Genomic DNA, 22,322 nt, shown 5'->3' with positions numbered 1-22,322 from the left:
AAGGTAATGGCTGCTGCTAAGCAGATACGGCACTCTGAGCTGCTTCTTGTCAAAAACTTACAGTCGGATTTTTTCCTTTACCAGACTCATTTAATACACTTCAGTATCTTGTAGTTCTTTTGCCAATGAGTGGCTGCGAATGTTTCTGCGGATTGTCCTGACTCCCTTAAGACAGCTGCTACCTCTTAAACCTGGAAAGAAGATAGGAAACAATAACAAAATATTTTGATCCAATTCCCTTACCATGATCTGTTGGCCAAGGAACTTCATTTATTCTGTCACTCAGATCCTTCTGCGTAACTGGAAAAAATTCCACTCTCTTTTTTAATAAAATCTCTGGAGTAGGAAGCATAATTATCCTGATCTGCAGCTTACAGCCTTATTAACAGGTCAATGAGAAGTGACATGATATCATATCTATGTAACCTGCTTCTACAGCAATCTGACTTGGTTGCAGTTTCTTGAATAGCTAAAAGGGTGTTTGTAATCCAATCAATAAACCAAAAGGTCATGTTTACACAATCTGGAGTGTTGCGGTAGCCAAAATTTTTTTTTCCTTTTTGTGGTTCAATAAACCAAATGGCTTGTGATTAAAAAATAGAAAAAAAACCAACCAAATGGCTTGGCAGGTGCTTCTGTTGGTCATCCAGTTTATTAGAGGCCGCAGATTAATTGAAAACTATTCTAGTGTTTTTGCTTAACCTCTGTTTGCAGACTTCAGGACAGATTCAAACTTCATAATCAGTCTCATTCTTCAAAATAATCCAAATTGAATTCATATCAAACCTCTCAAGGAATCTATGGTTTCTTGAAACTGCATTGTTGGGGGGGGGTGTGCACCAGTTGCAGCTCATTGGGCAGACATAGATCCCCAGGAGCATGAGTTGACATAATTGCTCTCAGTCTGTTCCTCATAACATGAGAATGGATTCAAAGCAGCACTGGCTTGATCATCGACCATAACCACACAATAAGACAATACACTGAAATCATATTTCCACATGTATTTACAGTGCCTGTTTAAGGATTGTCATGGCTGAAGCAAACGAATAAAAGCAAGACGAAAGAGCTTTGAAGATAATACGCATCTCTTTGAAATGCCAAAAAATCTTGGAAACTGTTCACAATCTAAGGCATATCCACAAATGATACATTATACGTTACAATACCAAGGGTAAGCAGACTAAAAAAGAAAAAGAAAAGAAAAACTTAGAAGGGCACAAATTTGCCTAATTGACTAGGATCATCTCCTCCCCTGCAGCCTTGGCTGCGACAACAGCTTCCAGTCTTCTCCAAGCTAGCTCTCTTTGCTCTTCCAAGGCTTTGGCCTTTTCCTTTTTCTCCATGTACTGTCGTTGGCACTCTTCAAACAGTTCATTGTCCATCTCCAGGAACATCTTACGGACATTTGCAGTCAGGCCATGAACCGCCTGATTCCAATGGCCCTGCATATTCTTCTCCAGAGCTTCAAATATGATGGGAAAGATGATGCTGCGGTTTTGGGCAATCAAGCTCACAATGTGATCATTGTTCCAGAGGAATAGGGCCCGTTCAGCAACCTGCCATTAATCTTTAGCTTTATCACATGCAAAATACGTACAAAAGCCAGAACAAAGAGCCAACATTCATCTTGGAATGATCCAACTAATTTGTTACAGATGCTAAAAACGTTCTGCAAAATATTGGTAATGCTCTCTGTGTGTGGCCAGTTGTTAACTTCTGGAATTGAAGCACTGGCATAGGAAAAGTTTGCTAAACAAATGGCAAATTATATAAAGCTTAGTACTATAGAATGGCAGGTTACAGTCAAGGAAGCAGTTGTTTCGGAAAGTCGCAGCATAAACGAGAAGCAGCAAAAGATCCACCAAACTCAAAGCGCCTTAAACGAACCAGCATAAAGACAGAAGCTTATCGAAGAGCAAGAGTGTCAACAGAAGTTTGCAGAACCACCTCGCAACAGCAAGTGCACAAAATATACAAACTCCCCAATTTAAAAGAATCATATAGAAATGGCGATATGACCATTAATAAGGGGTGCAGGAAACATGCAAGTAGACATGCAAACGAAGAAGAATAGCCACACAAACTATATGCAAAGTATTGATCTTGGATAGGCCTGCTATCATGTCCAATTTTCCAATTATTTTCATTTTACACCAAAGCCATTGGAAACTTGTCAATGAAGAACATCATTTAAAGCTTGAAGTAGGCCCAGGCTATCCCAGAGACTTCTTGTAAGAAAAAAAGGTTAACTTAATGTGTTAATGAATATTATTCCATGCACAAAGAACAACTATTTCCAAGAGTTATAAAACTCAATTTGTGACTAATGTATAAAACTAACATTGGATATCGGCTCCATTCTTGTCTGCTAAGTCATCTTTAGCTTCATAACAAAATTTGGTCATTAGACAATGGATCATTTACAATGTTACCCAGTCTTGTGCATACATCCTACAAATAATCATCACCATCTTGCCCAGCTGGACTCTCAAGCATCCATAATAGTGTTCTAATAGCAATCTGACGGCAGACAAATGAACTGTTCGGTATTTGACACAGATTATCCAAGGCCAAGTTTTGAAAAATGGAAAGGCTACTTTGGTAATTCTAACTACCTCCATCCAATTTTTCTTTGGCCCTCTTATCCATGGTGCAAACTCTTCATCGGTGTTTGCAAAAATAATGTTTGTGGTCATTGATGCACTCATCCAAACCAAATCAAATTCTATTGATTCAAGTTTTACTTGGTAGGACCTTTATATGGTACTTGTTTTAATATTTGTTAGCAAGACAAATGCAGCGTACATGAATGAGCCTACTGCAACTAGCACTTGATTGACGGTTGAGATACCATCAGCCATTGAATGTTTAGTATTAACTTTCTACAGCCACAAGATACTTTTTTCTTGTCAAATGACAGACATGATCCCAAGTTGTACATTTCTCTCTTTAATGGTATCTAGAGAGAAGAAGAGAGAACCACAAGCACAGACACATGCAAAAGCCTGATCATGTCACGATATTTGAGTCATACATGGTGGAGATAAAGATAGCAATAAGAATAGATATTCCTTATGAAGCAGAGAAAGTGCACATGAAGCCAATCGTTAATTTAAGAAGAAAACTATACATGTGTTGCCATAACATCCTTTTAAACTATGTGGCAAAGGAACAGTATCTTGATTGATGGCAAAGGAATAGGTGGCCTAGTTGGCAATGTCTCTTACATTGATACAAGAGACCTGGGTTGCATTCATGCCATCATCGAATGAAAATAGGTGGGGCCTCTACCTCTCCTACTCTAATAATCACGACATCATCGATACAACAATGATGATGATTAAGAGGAGGAGGCGGAGCAAGTCATACTTGTTTGATCAGGATATTTTGGGAAATAATTCGCACCAAACTTGTAGAATAGATGTCAATGGTAATTATTTTCACATGGCATATTATCTAGATACCTTGAACACACACACTTCAAATTGATTTGTTACATATTATCATAAACCAAACCATGTGCTTGCAGAAAGGCACGCTTCCACCTTGTTTTAGTATAATGATGGTCATCCTCATCTGTATTCTATCCCTTTCTAAAATATCTTAAATTATAACATACGAATGTCACAATTATTTGAACATCTACTTTCTACATGATATGTACCCAAATAAATTTTGACTAATATATATTTAAGCTTTTTTAGTATTATGTTATATTTAGAAGAAATTTGTTATAATTCGTTGCCCACCGCTTAACTAAATAAATCTTTTGGTTGGGAGAGAGAGGGGGGGGGATGAGGTTCCTCCTGGTTAAAAAAAGGAAAAAGAAAACCAAATCTAATGCTTGAGTGCTTGTCCTTACGGTAGCAGTTTTTGAGATACAGTGTTCAACATTTTGGAAAATTTTCTGAACAATCATGGTCTATATCCCATAATTTTCCGATATAAAAATTATAGCATTCTCATAACTACCTCATTCCGACATATCATGCAAATAATGATACAATTATACATTAAAGCTCGACAAGTTTCTTAGTGTCTTTTTGTTTTTTAAAACACCGTAGTTATATGTTCCTAGATACTCATCATTCCTTTAGTTATAGACCCCTTCTTGATAACAGTCGTTAGTAATCAACAATACATTAAAAATACTAAAAACTCTTGATTAAATTAATTAATTATTTTTATTAGTATCAGCCATATATTTTATGGCCTGCTAGGAAATGTTTGAGAATCACACACACAAAACAATGGAAATATACTCACACTACTTCCTTAGGATCCTTAAAATTTCTATACCTATTGGAAATATTCCTGATTTTAATTCTCTAAACTTTCCTTAATAAGACCTCTATTATTTGAACAACATTCCACTTATCTGACTCTAGTTTTTCATCCTTCTGTAGTATCTTCATTAATTGATCACCACATAGCTCCCAATGTTCAACTAGGTTATGTATTCCTTACTTGACTTCACTACGCCTTAATCCCAAACTAGTTAGGGCCAGCTATATGAATCGTTTCCCTACATTCCAATCTATTGAGGGCCACACTTTCTGAAAAATGTAGTGATATCAAGTCCATTTTTACTACTTCATTCCAAGTAATTTACCCCTACCCCTCTTTCCTCAGGTTATGTATTCCTTGGACTCTTAAATCACAATTTAGGACATTTTCTTTTGTTTGCATAGTAACGAAAATGATACCATCAAATTCACAAGTTTTTTAAAAAAGCAATCGCCTCTTTAGACCGTATCAGTTCTATTTCAGACTCCAGTATACTCTTTTAAGCAACCAAGTACTAGTGTATCTACTAAGTTCTTCCATTCACTTCACAATTGTAGTGCATGTAGCAGTAACCTATTATCTATATCTAGTTTCTCAATTAAGTAAAATGAGGGAAAATAATGTTATGTCATATGTGTTTCCTTTTTTAAAAAAAACAGTATATCTTCATGTCCAGCTTGAAAGAATAAAAACATATTATTTATATTGATTGTCACTTCAAGACAATAACCTCTTATAAATTTGCAAGAGTATAAGTTCGAAACATAGATATGCAAAAGAAGAAAATGAAAATTGCATGTTGTATATTCAAGAGAATGGTTCCAAATGAAACCTTAGATGGAAAATTTGATTTGATTCTTCTTCTTAATAATAAAGTTTGAGAGGCATTATGTATTCTTTCTTTTTTTATAAATAAAGCATCATCATTGGTTATTTCCAAGAGCCCTTGATCAAATTTTGTAAACCCATCCTTTTGTTAATGAGATTACCATTAAATTTTCAATCCTAACTTTAAAAACAAGCTAGTGACACCAGCTCAAAATGTGTTGCAGCACACAAAAAGGCCAAGTAATCAATAATATTTCATTTTGATCTAGTGGTAGATGAGAAAGCACTTGAAGGGAAAAAATTTAGGGGAATAACATCCAATTCAATTCTCACTAAGAGACAACCAACTTTATTAGTGTAACCTAGACATTTGGAGCAGTCAGGTGTTTGGGCTTGAATTAGGTTAAGAATTAGTTGCTTTAATTTTTTGGTTTTACTTTCACTTGAGTTGCTGCTTTATTGTCTTGGGTCATTTACTTAAATCTTTATGTATGATCTATTGTCTTGTGATATAAGTATTTAATTCGAAGGTTATTTTTGTACTTGGCTTCTGAATATTACTTTACATAGGAATAATATCAAAAGGTCCCACTATGGATCCATCTTCAATTAGGAAAGGCCAAAAATCATTAGAAATGTGATTTGGAAAGATTTTGATGGTTTTTTAATATAAAATCCTATGATATTACGAGTTTTTCTATTTTAGGAAAAATCATTGGCTTCTCTTTTTGTTAGGAAAATGTAGGAAAAGTTTTATAAATGTCCTAGTCAATTAAGAGTCATATTTAGTCTAATCATGTGATCTCTTCAGTTATTTAAAGAGGAGAGGAGATAGAGTGAAAATCAATTTTAGCTTTCGGTGATGAGTATTGAATAAATTTACGTTTTTTCTTCTCTATCGAGCACTTTAGCTCTTCGATCTTCCCTGCACCCAGACTTTGCTCTAATATTTAATCTTCTCTCCCATACACTATTTTTTTTTTTTTGCCCCTTCAAAGTACACTCAGTTGCTTATTTTGCTGTTTGAAGGGTAAAAATCAGGTCAAGTCAGATCTGGAAATTATTTAAGCAAATTAACTAAATTCTGCAGTCTGATTCTAAACTTGGCTGCATCACATCCAAGTGTTCGGCACCCTAACCTCCAAAAATCCTGACACTCGGATGCACCCATACAAACAATTTACAAAATAAAAATACGATATCTTTCAATAACTAGCATAAATCGACTAGTCAAAAAGTTCTTTAAAAACACATACTCATGCCATAATATCATTGCAGGAAAAAACAGCTGTGACACTTCACCAGAGGAGTTTGGACGCCTCAGATTAATACCGTTTACTAGAAAAAATTGTTGAGAATTCAACTATCATAATTTAAAATAGGGGTTCCTTGACAAGACACTCAAAAAAAATAAAAGAAAGAAAGACAAATCAAGTGCTGCTACCTCTAGCTGATGTAAACAGGACACGCCATCTTTGGAGTGTCTTAGATTATTATCCATATTGTGTTGTATCCTAGTGTTCAAAAGCATTAACACTTTAGAACTCCTAAAAACTAGTGTCCAGGTAACACCAAATTATTTGACATTACTGGGATAGAATATTTAACTGGTGGAGAGTTAGAATTCAAACATTGGGGACGTCATTAGAGACTTGCGAACAGGCAAAGTCACAAGTGCCATAAAAGGTGAGTGCATTTTGCTCATGACCAAGGGAGAGCATAATGTTAAGGCAAAAGGTGCATGCTTTATTAGAATGTATTGATTTAATAAAAATAACTAAAATTAACAAATTTTAGACTAACTCAAAAATTAAAGAATAAAAACTAACTAAACTAAGAATAATTTGATATTTAACTGAGTTGTCTTGGTACAAAGTGACATGTCAACTAATAAAATGACAAATTTTCCACATATCATATGATAACATTAATTGATCAAGCATTAACCAATCATCCATAAAACATGACTAGTAATCAAGTACATGCAGCAAAAAAAAAAAAAAAACTCTGCTAAATGATGAGTGAGCGATATGAAGTTGAAGATAAATAACTAACCAAGAATTGTCAAAAGTGTTTAGCCGTATCTAGGGTAAGGTGTAAGGGCACAAGTGTCAAAGATAAAGGTCATAAGTTATCACCTACCTCGCCAACCCACCTAATATCTCACCTTGTCCAATACCCAATCAACCAAAAAGATAGTCCAAATTCAACCCACTTGGGAGAACTAGTTCTAAGCAGAAAAATTGGATGGTATCTGAGGGATCGAGTAGCATAAGAAGGCTGTCTAGGCAAATGAAGCCTTAGCGGAGTAGCTAGGGGCCAAGCTAAGGTAGCTACTAGGTAGTCTAGCCTCTATTGCAATGTCTCTCGGAAGTGAGTTCCAACACATATTGTCCGAACCAATAGATTACGAGTCACTCTGCAAATCAATCTATGCCTAAGAATCCATCCAACTCACTGCCATCAAGCCTATAAAAAACTGGTGGACTACACAACTTGACATTTTATTTCCTTAACGAATCATGAGTACAAGCATACATTGGGAACCATCTCTAATGCTCATTTTTTTGCAATTTCAGTAAGGATGAAATTATTCCTGAGGCTGCAGAACATCAGAATGCAGAAGCAAATAAAATAAATTCTCAAAGTTCACTTCAATTGGGAGTCAGATTTAATAACTGATCTAGTTAGTATTCCAGCTTGTTTACAGGGTTTTATTTTCTTTACGATACATAAGTTGGAAACATTCTTATTCTAGAGACAGTAGGTTCAGTTATAGCAATTTCCATATATGTTAATGCACAAGCTTCGCTTTCCTAAAAGAAAAGAGTTATTTATTTTATGCATTTGATTGAACTCTTTCAGGGATTAAAAAGTTCTCCTCCGTGTAGAATTTTAGGGATCATGTGCAGCGAATTTATTCTTTCAATGCATTATCTGCTGTTTCTCAGGTAGCATTACAGAGGGACAGGAGACAGACTGAAAAAGAGCCCTTCCTCAGTCTCAAGTTACTAGAGTAACTTCCCAAACCTATATAATCACTTCAAACCTTTTTATATTCTTTCTAAAACCTTATGCAACAAGTTGGTCCCCTCTTTTCAGGCCCCTCTGTATACATTCAAGCCACCTTCCCTTATTAGGGCTTCCTCATCTTGCTTGCACATGTCATATCATGTTAACCGTTTTTTTCCATTTTAAACACTAACAATACCATTAATATGCCTTCTCTAATATACTATATATTCAAGGCCCCACTCCTCTCCAAAGCTTCCCCAAATCTTATGGCACATTTCCATGTAATCTAAACTAATTCCCCATCACTTTGTCCTCAATTAATGCCGGTTGTATGGCTCCTTATATACTCACTCCTCTATCCTTCCTAAGTTCTATCAAAATGAGAAAACATCTAAATGCATGTCAAGACACATTTTGTCTCGACAATTTCATATATGGTTTTACATGCTCAACAAACCAAGAACTTAAGTTCAGAAGGAAATCATATAACACCATCGAGTACAAGATTATACAATGTAAGAACATCTTACATAGTATTTTATTGTGCAAAAAAAGGATCAGAACGGCTGAAGAAGAAGATATAGTATCTGCCTACCTCTTCATACCGAGTCATAATGTCTTTGTTTATGTCACATAAGACAGATGGGAAAAAAGTTTTCTTCTATATTTGAAGAACAATAAGATCAAAAGCTTAGTGTGAAACTCGTAAACCTTCTAGGAAATCTTTTATTTTTTTTGGGGGGGGAAAGCCACAAATGTATCCAAATTGTCCTTTTTCAGTATATGACAAGAAATTTATAATTAAAAACTAGCCAGACCCTACCAATTTATTTATGGTAAAATTCACTTTAAAGAAAGAAGGCTCATTGGGTCCCAAACCTGGAAGTGAGAGCTATTGAGGCAGCGCGCAATTTGCTTGAACAAAGGAACCATGCATCGCTGGAACTCAGCGGGCTGCGTTGCCTCCAGAACCTCCTCCAATTCTCCGAGGAAAAGCACCTCCTTTTGGCAGTTGGTGACGGGCCAGTACTTCAACAAACCACGGATGACCGTGTCCGCGAGCTTATAATCCTTCTCGACAAACTGGGTAATGCAGTAGGAGAGCTGCTGGTGGTACATGCCCACCGATTTCGGCTTGTGGAGCGGAATGAGAGCCCGGACGAGGAAAAGCTTGTGCTCCTCCTTCATTGGCAGCGCGAAGCCATTGATGATGCTGCCGAGGATCTCAAGCAGCTCGCTGATCCCGCTGTGGCGCTCAGTCTCGAAAATGAAGCGGTAGAAGATGTTGTTGATGGCCTTGCGAATGAAGGGTCGGTGGACCATGAACTTGCCGTAGATGCGGTGGAGGATGGTCTTGAGGTAGTCGCGCTCGCGGGGGTCCTCCGAGTCAAAGAGGTCGAGGAGGCGGAGGACGAAGGAGTGATCGACGTAGCGCTTGGCGACCTTGGTGTCGGTATCGGAGGAGACGACGTAGCGGAGGAGAAGCTCGTAGACGAGCTGCAGGTGTTGCCAGGCAGGATCGAGGTAGGTGTCCTCCTCCTCCGGGTCGGCGCTCTCGGAGCCGGTGTTCTCATGGGAGGCCGGCGGGAGGCAGCGGAAGATGTTGACGCCGACGGTGCGGACAAGCTCTTCTTGGACGGGCTCGGTGATTCGGCCGGAGCCGGACTGGATGAAGTCGACGAGCTCGAGGAGGGTCTGGCGCTTGGCCTCTTTCTCGCGGGCGGATTTTAGGGTGTCGGTGAAGTCGAGGACCACGGCGCAGATCTGGAGCTTGCGGAGGAAGAGGGCCTGGCGTTCGGGAACGGGGACGTCGCGGAAGAGGGGGACAGCCTCGATCTGCGCGGCGGCGGCGGCGGCGCCGGAGGATGCCTGGGGGTGGGAGTTGAGTGGGGCGCCGCCGCCGCCGCCGGGGACGGAGGAGGAGAGGGTGGTGCGGGAGGCGTGGTTGACGGTCACGTTGGAGGCGGATACCGCCGCCGCGGCCCCGGCGGCGGCGGCGCCGTAGGGGTAGACGACCGGCTCACTGGCGTCCGATTTGGGAACCTTGCGGTTTCCCCGCTTTATGATCCTGTTGAACATCTTGCTCCAGTCTTTCTCTTCGAATCCGAAACCCCAACTCTAATCCTAATCCAGGGGGAGGAATCGCCGGAGAACGAAACCCTAATTGCGGGATGATATCAGAGAGGAGGTAGAGGCCATGGATCCGAGTGGAGGAGGAGAGAGCGGAGGAGAAGGAATTGGTGGTAATCCATAATAATTAATTAATTTAAAAATAAATTTATGTATATCCTATATATATATATATAGATAAATAATGAAAGAGGGATTAAAAAGGGAGAGGAATGGAAGGAGGAAAGCGGGAGGGAAGGGAAGGGAAGCGAAGGTGGGTGTGGAGTTGGGGGGAGGTGACAGCGAGATCAAGGTGATTTTTCCTATTTTTAAAAGTTTAAAGAAAAGGAAAACGAGAATTAAGATTTAAAAATGGGAGATATTTGTATTTTTTATGTGATTGACATTTGATTAAGCGTTGAATTGCACTTTGATTTGGTTTAATGTATGGATTAGATAAGGAGGGAGGAGGGGGAGGAGGCGGGCGTCATTGGTATTGGGAGGTGGATTAAGATATAATGATGATGATCATGGCTATTGGCAAATGAAGGGATGTGATGGTTTATTACAACAATGAGGATAATCATGTGATGTTAGTAAGCAGCTTGGTTTGAAATTTGTGTTACTATTTTAAGAGTTTGTGTGTAACGTTATTATATTATTATTATTAGCATTATAATGTTGTAACGCTTGTCGTTTTTCATTCTATCTAAGACCATGATCCATTAAAGTATCGTTTGGGGTGGCTGTGGATTTGGATTGAAATAGTAATAGAAGTTGTATGCTTTAGAGAAATAAACTTTAGTATAGTACTCGCATGGAAATGACATTAAAAGGAACTGTACAAATTAACTATTATTTCAGAAGCATAATCCTAACTCGAGCTTGATCAAATCTAAAGCCCAACATGCTTCCTAGGGCCCATGCCAGGAACCAACTCGGCTGAGCCCAGAGGATGAGCTTGCCCAAGCTAGAAAGAGATGGGCTGTGAGTCATTGGGCCTGTCCAGTGGAAAATTTTACTAGTTCACTCTTGATATTTTTTTTTTCTCCAAAGCATTTCTCAGTTTCTAACCCAAGCAGATCTACTAAGATCCATCTTAGGAGATCATTTACTATAAACACCACTTGTGTTAGGTAGAGAATCCATCAAGTCGACTTTCCACTACTGATGTGTTGATTCAGTAATAAAAAAGTTTATCCTGCCTTCCTTTCCTCTTTTAATTTATGGCTGCAAAAGAGTCTTCTTTGCTGCTGTTTTTCGTTCATTTGATTGTAAGTTCATCTTTGATGCATATCATGGATGAATTCCTTTCATTCCTTTAAAAATTCAGGAAGGGCGTATATTTCATGCCATCACTTGCTGCACCAAGTTGGCAAACAGTTCGATCATATGCTTAGATTCATACGTTTGATGTGACTCCTGTTGTATGTACCTTATAGGTGTTTGGATAAGTCACTAAGGGAATGGCATCATTTTGCTTTGTTGGGGGAACGAAAAGCAATACAAAATAATGCCAATGCAAGGAAGTATACATTACTTTGTGGAATTATTTTGTGAGCATTACTCTGATTTCTTTGGATCTGTAAACACCTGGTTGATGGTGGTATTTGTGGATCTCCATTTGCTTACTTATTTGAAGGAAACAGTTGCAAAATGTAAATTGTGCCTTGCTGTTCTTTTCATTTCTTCATTGCTTTTCCAATGTCAGAAAAAGGATGAATGCAATATAGCTTATATTCTGAGTATATTTGAACTCTTGTAACTTCTTTTCTTTTTTTTTCTTCTGATATATTTGAACAATGCGGCAACCCATGTCTAATAAGGCTGGGCTTCATAAGAGAAAGGGACTACATGGAAATGTCATATCTGGTGTAACAGGATTGAAACTTACCAACTGCCAAGCATAGCCATCTCATGTACCAAGAGTCATGTGAGCTGGATTCTTATTACTTGTTTCTATTGTAGAATTGCTTTCCCATGCATGATTTTATCATGTATATGCACAAATTTGCATTCGTTTTCCTTCCTTTTCTTTTGTTGAAAATTGTTGTGATATGGTCTGCCAAGTGTTGATTGATAATTAAGTATAATAAGAAGATACTGACTGTAAGAAGAACAGGGAAATTGCAGCGAAAAAATGGATAATAGCGCTTACTTGCATCAGAGGAATTTGACATGATTAAATTCTGTTCTATTTGTTATTTTATGCAATACAACAGGCTAATGCTTTCATCCAGAGGATTCCAGTTAACCTGCTATTGTAAGAATAAATCATCATACCATCTGGAGTCATTAGGTCATATAACGGCATCAGAGCAGGGGACAATAATAAAACTTTTTTCTTTTTTTTTTCCGAGAACAGGGATGGAAGGAATTTTGACCAATTTTAAGGTGGCAGGATTCAAACCTAGAGCCATTAATATTTCATATAATCAAAATAATATCATCATAATTAAGAAAAAACAAATTCTAACATGCCTCGAGCTATACCAATTGGCACTGAAATTATCTTTGGAGAAAGGTTAGAGTTCGAGTTTACACGTTGCTTGCTAAAAGAAGAGTTTTGAAAGTTTTTGCGATTTTCTCTAACACAATGCCTTATAAGCATATAGCATAATTTTGAACCTCAAGACTCTAAAAATCTATTCTTGACTGAATTCAATAAATTTATGGAAATAGGTCGGGTCTATTTACACGATATGAAACACATCACAAACGAGCAACTAATAAGCGGATCTCAACCAAACGCAGTTGCTGAAATTGTTGGGAGCTGGCATCAGCATAATAAGTTCAAGTCCTATCAGGTTATTAAAAATTATTATCTTGATAAATCAGAGTTCAAAACTCTTTCTTTCTCTCTCTCTCTCCCGATGCCTCTCTAAAAAAAATAACTGAGTGGAGACGTGGGACAAGCATGAATAGCTCTAAACCTCTAATGGTTTTATGCTCATCTGGTAAATGCGCTTTAACCTTTTGTCAGTGCACTTTTGTCTTTTTCACCTTTTTTTAATAGAAGGTGGCAATAAAATTAATTACGTTAATTTGTTGCATGCAAATAAACTACAATTAACTACTGTAACTTTCACTATACTTTTGAATGTTCTATTGCACTAAAGGACATAGTAGTTAATTGGTTTTTTATCATTTCAGAAGCAGTGAAAATATCGCCAGTAATAAATAAGAGTTGAGGGTCGGCTCAATCGCAAAAAATCTACGGAAAAGGAAAGAGTAAATAAAAAATATTTCTTAAATATTTTTTTAAATATGTATATTTATTAAAAATAAAAATCTAAATCTTTGGAAAATAATTTATATATATATATATATGAGTTCAAATAAATTTTAAAATTTACTTATATAATCTGTCTGTATGTAACACAACCTTTCTGAAGCCTAATCTTTTTGACCTTGTTTGTAAAGTCTTTGCCTAATCTTTTTGACCTTGTTTGTAAAGTCTTTTCAAAATAAATATTAGATAACTTTGTACATAAATAATATGCAAAAAAAAAAAAGTTTCAGTGCATTCAGTGTAGGATCTAATTATAAAATATTATCTGTACTAGGACTACCTATAAAATGGCACTTAATGTAGTGAAGACAAAGGTCGTACAGATGTCACGGTTGCCGAACGGACGAAGGCACATGAAGGCCCGCGACGTTCCCGTCGTTGCTGCCATCAGGACAATTTAGATGACGAGATAAAGAAAGCGGATGATGTAAGTAAAATCCCCCGGCGACGCCCCCAGGTTTTGTTCCAGTGTTCCCCTCCTGTCATCTTTCTCCCTTTAGAGCACCGTCCCGCAGGCTCACCACCTCCCCACACTACTCCCCGTCCATCAGAATCCCACTCCCCAAACCCCTCTCTCTCGATCTCTCTGTCTCCATCTCTCGCTCTCAGATCAACAATGGAGAACCAGAGCCCCGACTGGTCCTCTCTTGGTATCGATCTCCTCAACCGCGTATCTAAGAAGCTCGACCATAGCTTAGATTACCTTCACTTCCGTTCTGTGTGCTCTAATTGGCACTCGGGTGCTCCAGCCATCAAATTCCCACCCCTTCTCTTCCTACCGTTCGATCCAAACACCGAGACCATCCCGTTCTTCGACCCGTCGGACGGCGACGTCCACACCCTCCCACTGCCGGCGGAAGCCCGAAACAAGACCTTCTGCGGGACTTCCCATGGCTGGCTCATCCTGCTGGAGGAGCCCACCAACTCCATCTCCCTCCTCAACCCCCTCACCGCTGAGAACGTCCCGCTCCCTCCGTTCACCCACCACATCCCCAAGCCTTCGAGCAAGCGTGTCATTTTGAGGATCGAGCGCTGCCTGGCCAACCCCAGGTGCATCCGGCCCGGCGTCCCCTGGCAGAACCGCCCTTTCATCCAGGAAGCCGTCCTCTCCTCGCCGCCCAGCTCCGGGGAGCCATGCATCGTCATGGCCATCCTCCAAAATGGCGAGGAGTTGGGCTTCTGCCGGCCCGGTGACGGTGCGTGGACGCTCGTCGAAACCAGGGGTATCTACAACATTGACAGCGTCGCGTATTGGAATGGGAGTTTCTACGCCGTCGACCGCGTCGGCCGCATCGCGGCCTGCGAATTGAACGCTACTCCCGCGAGGGTCGCTCGCGTTTCGCTGCTGCCGGATCCGCTGGTGCCCGACCAGTTCAAGCTTTTGGAGTCCAAGGGGGAGCTTCTTCTGGTAGGTATCGACACCGAGGATAACGATAGTCCGGATTACGAGATGAACACATTCATCTACAAGGCTGATCTGAGGGAGGGTCGTCTGATATGGTCCAAGGTGGATACCATGGGAGAGAAAACGTTGTTCTTGTCTGAGGATTCCAATTCAGGCGTTGTTGGACATGAGCTCCACGGGTGCAGGCGCAATTGCATGTACATCTCTAAATCCAGTGATCATGAAGAGGCTGTTCACTTCATCAGGTTGAGGAACATAGGAGATAGCAGCAGTTCTGAATTGATATCATGCCGTTGGTCCTCGAATCTATCGGGACCTGTCTTCTGGTTGAAACCTGGCTTCTTCTAGCTTGCAAGGTATTGCATGGCTTAAGTTTCTAATAATTTTGGTGTAATGTTCATGTATATCCTCTTGCACTTTGTTTAATTTATGTTTTTGTCCAGCTTGTTGCAGCTAATAATCCAATTCTATTACTCAGTTTTGTGCGACGATGAGCTTTCTTTGCGTTAATGTATTTCTGTATTGCTTCTGATCATTTGCATTTGCATGTTAACAATTCGAGTCATATGCACAAAAATATACAATAAAAACAAAGTAAGAAATTGGAAATCTAAAAAAAAAGTTTTTTTTTAAGGCAAGTCTCATGTTGATGTAGTTTAGATGCAGTGTACTCCATTAAAAAACTGAAAATTTGACTTGAAATTTAATGAAAAGATTCGTAGTAGTAACACTCTAAGAGAGGTTGCTAGATCCAACTCTAAGGCCTAAATTGGATTCTAGGACAGCTTTTCCATGGAATAATCCATAGGCTTGAAATTTAGGATTTCTAGTCATATCATGGGGATAGAGAATTTTAAGGATGCGGGAAACTCTAGGTGATACAACTTCTGCAAGAATGGGTACCAAATCGGAAGTCACTTTTTTCCTAGGAATGATGCATCCTCTTTTTATTAGGATCTTTGCGGACAGCCGCCAGAGATTCTTCTCTTTGATCCTTGTCGCTTCTCTCACCTTCCACTGTATATGGGATTTACGTAGATTGCTTACTCAGGCTTCCATATAGGCTCTAACACCTTCAGCTAGTAGATACTTAGCAGCTCCGGTTGGTCATGTGCCATTGTATCTTAACTTCGATGCTTTAATATTATTAGCTTATTTGACTTTTGCTTTTTTCGGTAATTATCAACTGTCAACTCTTGAGTTTGACAAGTGATCGGGAGAGTATTTTAATAATAGAAGAAACTTTAGATTATACAACTTCGGAAAGGAGTACATTAGAAATCATCTTTTGGAAGAACACGACATCTAATTTTTTTGAGTTGCATGATTGTTTGGGACAACTGCTAGAATTTTTTTTCACATGCCAAATGTCGATACGCCATCTATATCAAGCACAGGTACCGAACTAGTACGATACACCTCGTACTGTTCGATTCGAGCCCCCATACCATAATTTGAGATATTTATTAGTGTCGCTTTTCTCATATTGTGCAATACATAGGTACTATTTTGTCGATAGTTGGGTCGAGCTTCCAAAAAAGGCCAAAAATTTGCAAATGTGTAAAAATAGTAGTTGCACGCCGAATACCGCCAATTAGCATACAGGTAGTAGTTGCACATGATCGTGCATCATTGTACTTTGACATCAATGCTCTAATATTGTTAACTTTTGCCATATAATAGGGATAGATAATTCTAACGAACCGGAAAACTTTAGGTCATACAACTCTTGAAAAATGGGTATAATGAAAGTCGCCTTTCATGAGGAATCTTGCACTCTCTTTTTTTGTTTTCTAAGATCACATGATTTAGGGACTTCCCAAGTCGCTCAGGATTCTTCTCTTTAATCCTAGTCATTTCTATCATCTTCCATCGCATCTAAGGTCTAGGTTGATAGCTTGCTTAGACTTCCTAATAGACCTGACAAGTTACACACACACACATGTGAATCTCATAGCAACACATTGAATAGAGCCAATAAGTAGATGCTTAATAGATTCACACGATCATGCATCATCATACTTTGAATGCTCTAATATTGTTAGCTTACTTGGCATTTGCTTTGTTGGCAATTTGGTCAATTCAAGCTTGGTTTGTTCATGAATAATGTTTGCTCAAACTTTTCATGAGCTAGCTAGGTCGGGCTTGAGCTTGGATCATTGTGAGGACTCATGCATGCATGTTTTTGGTACTCATGTGGGATATTAGCTCAACCAAGCTCATTGATGGTTGTAAAACAGGTAATAGCAATTGAGTGGCTAGCAGAGATGGGGTGATTGGCGAAAAGCCAAATAAAGGGAAGATAAGGTGGCTTAAAGTGGATTGATGAAATAGCTTGAGGTGAGGGGATTGGAGATGAGTAGAGCATCCAAGGAAGGGAGGAGGGAGAGATGGAAGAGTCTTGTTGATGGAGTAGGAGAAATTGGAGACATTGTTGAGTATGGATTAGGGTTACGACACGATACTTATAACCCTCACGTGGCTATTGTATCTCAACATTTAGGTCTTTTTCTTATCGGACAGTAGAGATATGAATTACCTATCAAAAGAAAAGAAACAATTTTATTTAAGCTAATTATATTACAAAACAATGATTCAAAAGATATAGAAGATAACTCTACAAATAAATAGTATATAAGTATGCACTATGCTAATACTTATATGTATGCCATCTCTACTATTTTAATGAGAGAGGCTTTTGTGATCGGATTGTTCTTCATCTATTACCAAACCTTTTTAATGATGAAAATGCCTTCATGGTGTCACAAAGCAATCAATAAATTGAAAGGAAAAAAAAAGAGAAAAATATATGACACTCCACCAACACTCACCACAATGTTTATCTATTAGAAAATGAAAAAGACTTTATTAAAAGTATGCATATTTAGAGTTCCAGTATATACATGAAGTCTCTAAATCCTGGCTCAGAAAATGCTCTAAAATCCTAACCAGTTGGTTCAATAAATCTTTGGGGTCCCAATCTAAAAGCAACCTTGATATTCATTAAAATATAATCTTGCGACAAATATCTTTTTTCTTTCTTTTTGAGTGCCAAAACAGGAAATCTTTTTATGTGCATTGACATGTGCCTAATACTAGTATCTATTTATATGTATGTACTGATCCTAAGCATGTTGAATACTAGTTGGCTGGGTATAGCTCGTTTTGTACTTAAAAACCAACCTTCAAAGAATCCATCATTATTCTTGAAATCAGCAGTTTTTTGCAGCATCTGCTAATAAATTTTCCTCAGGTTAATTTTCCTTAGGAACCTGTGGTCTTTCTTTTTTCCCTTAATTTTGGAATTTCTACGCATTATGGTTGAGTAAATTTTGCATACAATTCCTTTTTGGCTTAACAATTAAGTTCCATGCTCTTACAAAGGTATCTGGGGCAAAATCTCAATTAGTGAGAGAGAAGGTTACGGAAAATTATTTATTTCTCTTGTATGATTAGATGTTTGGCAGCTACATAATACGGCAAGGTTATGCTTGTCTATAGATTCATAGTCTTTAATTTCTTTCTCCCCTTCTGACGATTCATTTATTCTCTTTATGGAGGGATTGGGGGAGATAAATCACAATGACGAGTAGTTTTTCTCTTTAAATGTTGGCCATCAAGATGGGTTATCTTTTATTGCTCAAAAAAAAGATGAGTTATCTTCTACTAAAGGAAAGGTCTCACTCTTTCCTTCTATTACAGGTTTTCAATTAGAAAGTTTTCAGAAGTCCGGGTAATACCTTAATTGGAAAATTTGAACAGCACAAACTTGCTAGCTCTTTGTTATTTTGCTTGTCTATATGGTAGCTGTGCTTGTTCTTCTCTCTCTTTGTTTTATTATGAGTGCATTTGTGCTCTTTTTTTCGTGTTTTCTTTAATAGTAGATCTCATTTCATTATTCTTTCACATGAGACCATTATATATAAAAGAGCATCTGATACACGAGGCTCATGCAATTATGGCATCTGTGAAGGGTCAAATATACATAGCTGCATGTAGAAAGGCTGTTTCAACTTTTCAAACCAATGGCATCCAAGTCTGATGAAGCAATCTTACTATTGTGCCAAGACCCATCCTCTATGAGACTATTGTATATTTCTCCTCTAAAATTTTTGGATTCCGTGTTTCATCATTTCTCATATATCAACTCAAGCAGCTTTATTGAAAATGCATCTAAAGTGATGTTTACTATGACAAAAACTCATGTTGACGTTCCTTTTACTATTATGATGTTTTTCATGCCATCTCTTGCCATGTAGCTTGAGTTAGCAATAATTGCAATAACATAGCAATTTATGCACTTGAATATAATATTGATTAGTCTAATTTGTAAATTGTTGATGTGATGCCCTTTGCATGTTTCAAGTTGGACTAATATAAAAGTTTTTGGAAAATGCCAACACAGAAAAATATGTTTGCCTACCAAATTTCACAAATTTTGATATACATTAGTTTCTAAAATTTTACTTGGGGACCATGAAACCATTACTTGGATTCCTCTGGCTTGTTAGATACCTATCTGATGATGGTACTTGTAGATCTTTTAGGTTATTGCTACTTATCTAAAACGAACTATTTGTAAAATTTAAATTATTTTTGGCTAAGATCTTTCAGTTGCTTTATTGCTCGTTCAGCAGCCTGAAAAAGGATGGATCATAGGTCAGTTTATCTGCGCACCTAGTATGCTTTAAATTTCTTTCTTTCTTTTTTTCTTTTTGTTAGCTAAATCAGTTGCTATAAGGTTAAAATTTGTGATTCTATACGCAGACATTCAAATTCATGCTATTTCCAGTTCTGATGGAACCTGAATTCAGGAGAATTAGATTGATATGTGGAACTCTCTCTTGCAGGGAATTAAATGAAGATTTGTTGCTCTCTTATTATTCAATATGTTTTTTTTGTTGTGTTTCTCAGAAGGACAATGTTCGAACAGAGGACAGTATGCTGCAACCAAACTTGGCTAAATCTACTATTGCTGGGATTCTTCAGACCAAGGGAACTAGTGGCAGCGTCCTTCATAGCCTTCTAAGGAGCCTTTTTTAATTATAGCATTATAGTTTATCATCTATCAAACCATTTTACTATAATTATCTGCTTTGGCTCTTGAACCTCTTCTATTATCAAGTTCTACGTACCTTTTTAGTTGAGTCCTATCTATTTTCGAAGTAATTGTGGTACTTGATATATTAATTGGAGCATAAAGATTACTTTGTTTTGTTTCTCGCGTGCATGATGATGTCCTAACCTTCAATATCTGCAAAAAATGGTCACAATCCAAGTCTATTTTCACAGTGCATATAATATGTTTGCATGAGACATGGCACTCAGACTGAGGAGAAAATGGACACAATCTACTGAAAGACCTTGAGATGTGTACTAGACAAAGCCGCATATACTCACTCAAATTTCCTTCCTGTAAAAGAGTTTCTCGATTGATTCATCTTCTGGTGCTTTCCAACCTTACAATTACCATTTCGGTGCTCTATAACTTCCTATGCTACCTATGTTACATTTTTTTTTCTGTTAATTCTATAATACAATTCAAGGCTACACTTCTTTAGGCCTTATTTTTTTCTGATACAAATTATCGAAACTGAAGTCCATGCATCCATCCTGTACACTTTTTATGTATGTAGAAAATGGGATAGATATAAAGTAAATTTGCCTGTGGCTAACTGTCATTTGATGTTTAATTTGCGATGATTAAAATTTTATACTAGAGTTTCATGATTAATATTTGACTGCCTTCTTCCATCCGAACCCTTACCAAGAAAATTCAGTTTTCCATCGAAGTAGCTTGACATGCTTAATTTGATACAGCAGTTTCAAAATCCAGCTCATCTTCATGTAATGGTAGATCTCCAAAGTATGAAAAGTAAAAATACTTTTCTAAATCATAAAAATAGCAGTCAATGAAAGGATTAGGTATTAAATTTCCGTCAAAATGGACTGGTGACCGTATAATTTGCCAAACTACATACTCCTGTGATGGCTGAGCTCTCTCTGCCCGCCAGCTCCTACTTCTCGGTCAAATATTCTCTTCGTCCGGAAGACGGCGATCGGCTGGAAACTGGGGCTGGCACAAGCTACTCCCAACCTCTCAACTCCTCATCTTCCACTCCTCCTCTCTTCCCCGACGGGAACCATCACGTTAACTTCGATGCGCATGTTTTGGAGTTCATGCAATTAAACTCTCCATATCTCCTCTTCTCGAAAGCATTTTGATACAAATGCGACGACGAAGAGGCGCGTATCTCCTACGAATCCCTCCACGCCACCTGTTGAGACCACCGGGCTGTCCTCATTACTCCTCTTCCCATTCCAAGATATCCACCACTGCTTTATATTTCTTGAAACCCTCACCCCTCCAATCTCCTCAGCGCCCAAAACCCTAGCCCCAGACGGCCAGACCTCTCCCCTTCTCTCCCGCAAACCCATCCATGGATTGGTCCACCATGATTCCTGACCTCTCGAAACGCATCTCCGACAAGCTCCCTCACTGCTTCGATTACTTCAATTTCCGTCTGGTTTGCGCCCACTGGCGCTCCGCCGCCCGGCCCAAAAAATTCCCAACCATGCTCGTCCTTCCATCCGATTCCGACTCCGCCGAGCTCCCCTTCTTCGACCCCTCCGACGGCGGCGTCCACTTCCACCCCCTGCCGGTATCAGCCCGGAACAAGATGATCCGCGGCGCGTCCCGTGGCTGGCTCGCCCTCATGGACGTGCCCACCAAGTCCGTGTCCCTCGTCAACCCTTTCACCGGAGGCGAGTTCCCCCTCCCGCCCACCCCCAACCAGCTCTTCCTCGACTTCCATGGCTGCGACGACAGCGACCTCGACAGCAGCCTCTGTGGTGACGTTGATGGCGACGGGACCTGCGGTCATCGGTGCACGGAGCATTATTACATCGGGGTTGTAGTCATGTCCTCGGCTCCGAACTCGGGGACAGAGTGCATGGTAGTGGCTCAAGAAATAACCCGCGATCAGTTATGTTTCTGCCGGCCCGGCGACCCCAAGTGGACTCCCATCTTCCCCTCCTCTGAAATCAACCTCTCCTGTGAAATCCGGCGTCGCGTTCTGCGACGGCAGATTTTATGCCGTGGATCGCCATGGAAAAATCTTGGTCCTGGAGTTTGGCCCTCCTGACAACTGCGTCACGGTCATCCAGTCGTTTGTTCCACCTTTCCATTCTAAAATCTACAAACTTCTGGAGTGGAACGGAGAGCTGCTACTCTTCGGTGTTAGCATGAATGATGAAGCGGAACCATTAATTTATAAGTGTGATGATCCGATGGGAGAGAGCTTGACATGGTCCAAGGCGGACAGCTTGGACGAAATTAAAATACCGTCTTCTTGTCAGAGGATCACTTCTCTGGCTTTCTTG

At 39.0% G+C, this 22,322-nt stretch overlaps 3 protein-coding genes across 3 annotated transcripts; 2 read left to right on the top strand and 1 right to left on the bottom strand.

Moving 5' to 3' along the window:
• Window positions 1–984: 984 nt before the first annotated feature.
• LOC103723988 (serine/threonine protein phosphatase 2A 57 kDa regulatory subunit B' alpha isoform-like) lies at window positions 985–10,507 on the bottom strand. Its single transcript, XM_008815099.4, has 2 exons — window positions 9,013–10,507; window positions 985–1,559 (listed from the first exon to the last, which is right to left on the bottom strand). The coding sequence occupies exons 1-2, from the start codon at window positions 10,210–10,212 to the stop codon at window positions 1,230–1,232; spliced, it is 1,530 nt and encodes a 509-aa protein (XP_008813321.2). The 5' UTR covers window positions 10,213–10,507; the 3' UTR covers window positions 985–1,229.
• A 3,543-nt stretch (window positions 10,508–14,050) lies between these two features.
• Window positions 14,051–20,157, top strand: LOC103723998 (putative F-box protein At5g55150). Its single transcript, XM_039115243.1, has 2 exons — window positions 14,051–15,295; window positions 19,854–20,157. The coding sequence occupies exon 1, from the start codon at window positions 14,151–14,153 to the stop codon at window positions 15,285–15,287; it is 1,137 nt and encodes a 378-aa protein (XP_038971171.1). The 5' UTR covers window positions 14,051–14,150; the 3' UTR covers window positions 15,288–15,295; window positions 19,854–20,157.
• Window positions 20,158–21,379: 1,222 nt separating this feature from the next.
• On the top strand, window positions 21,380–22,084 carry LOC103723999. Its single transcript, XM_008815117.2, has one exon. It carries the CDS (start codon window positions 21,380–21,382, stop codon window positions 22,082–22,084), a length of 705 nt encoding a protein of 234 aa, XP_008813339.2.
• Window positions 22,085–22,322: the final 238 nt, after the last annotated feature.

Source organism: Phoenix dactylifera, chromosome 17, assembly GCF_009389715.1.
Source record: "Phoenix dactylifera cultivar Barhee BC4 chromosome 17, palm_55x_up_171113_PBpolish2nd_filt_p, whole genome shotgun sequence".
In the NCBI taxonomy this organism is placed as follows: Eukaryota; Viridiplantae; Streptophyta; class Magnoliopsida; order Arecales; family Arecaceae; genus Phoenix; species Phoenix dactylifera.
The sequence above is the reverse complement of the archived record's forward strand: the minus strand, read 5'-3'. Positions and strand labels throughout refer to the sequence as shown.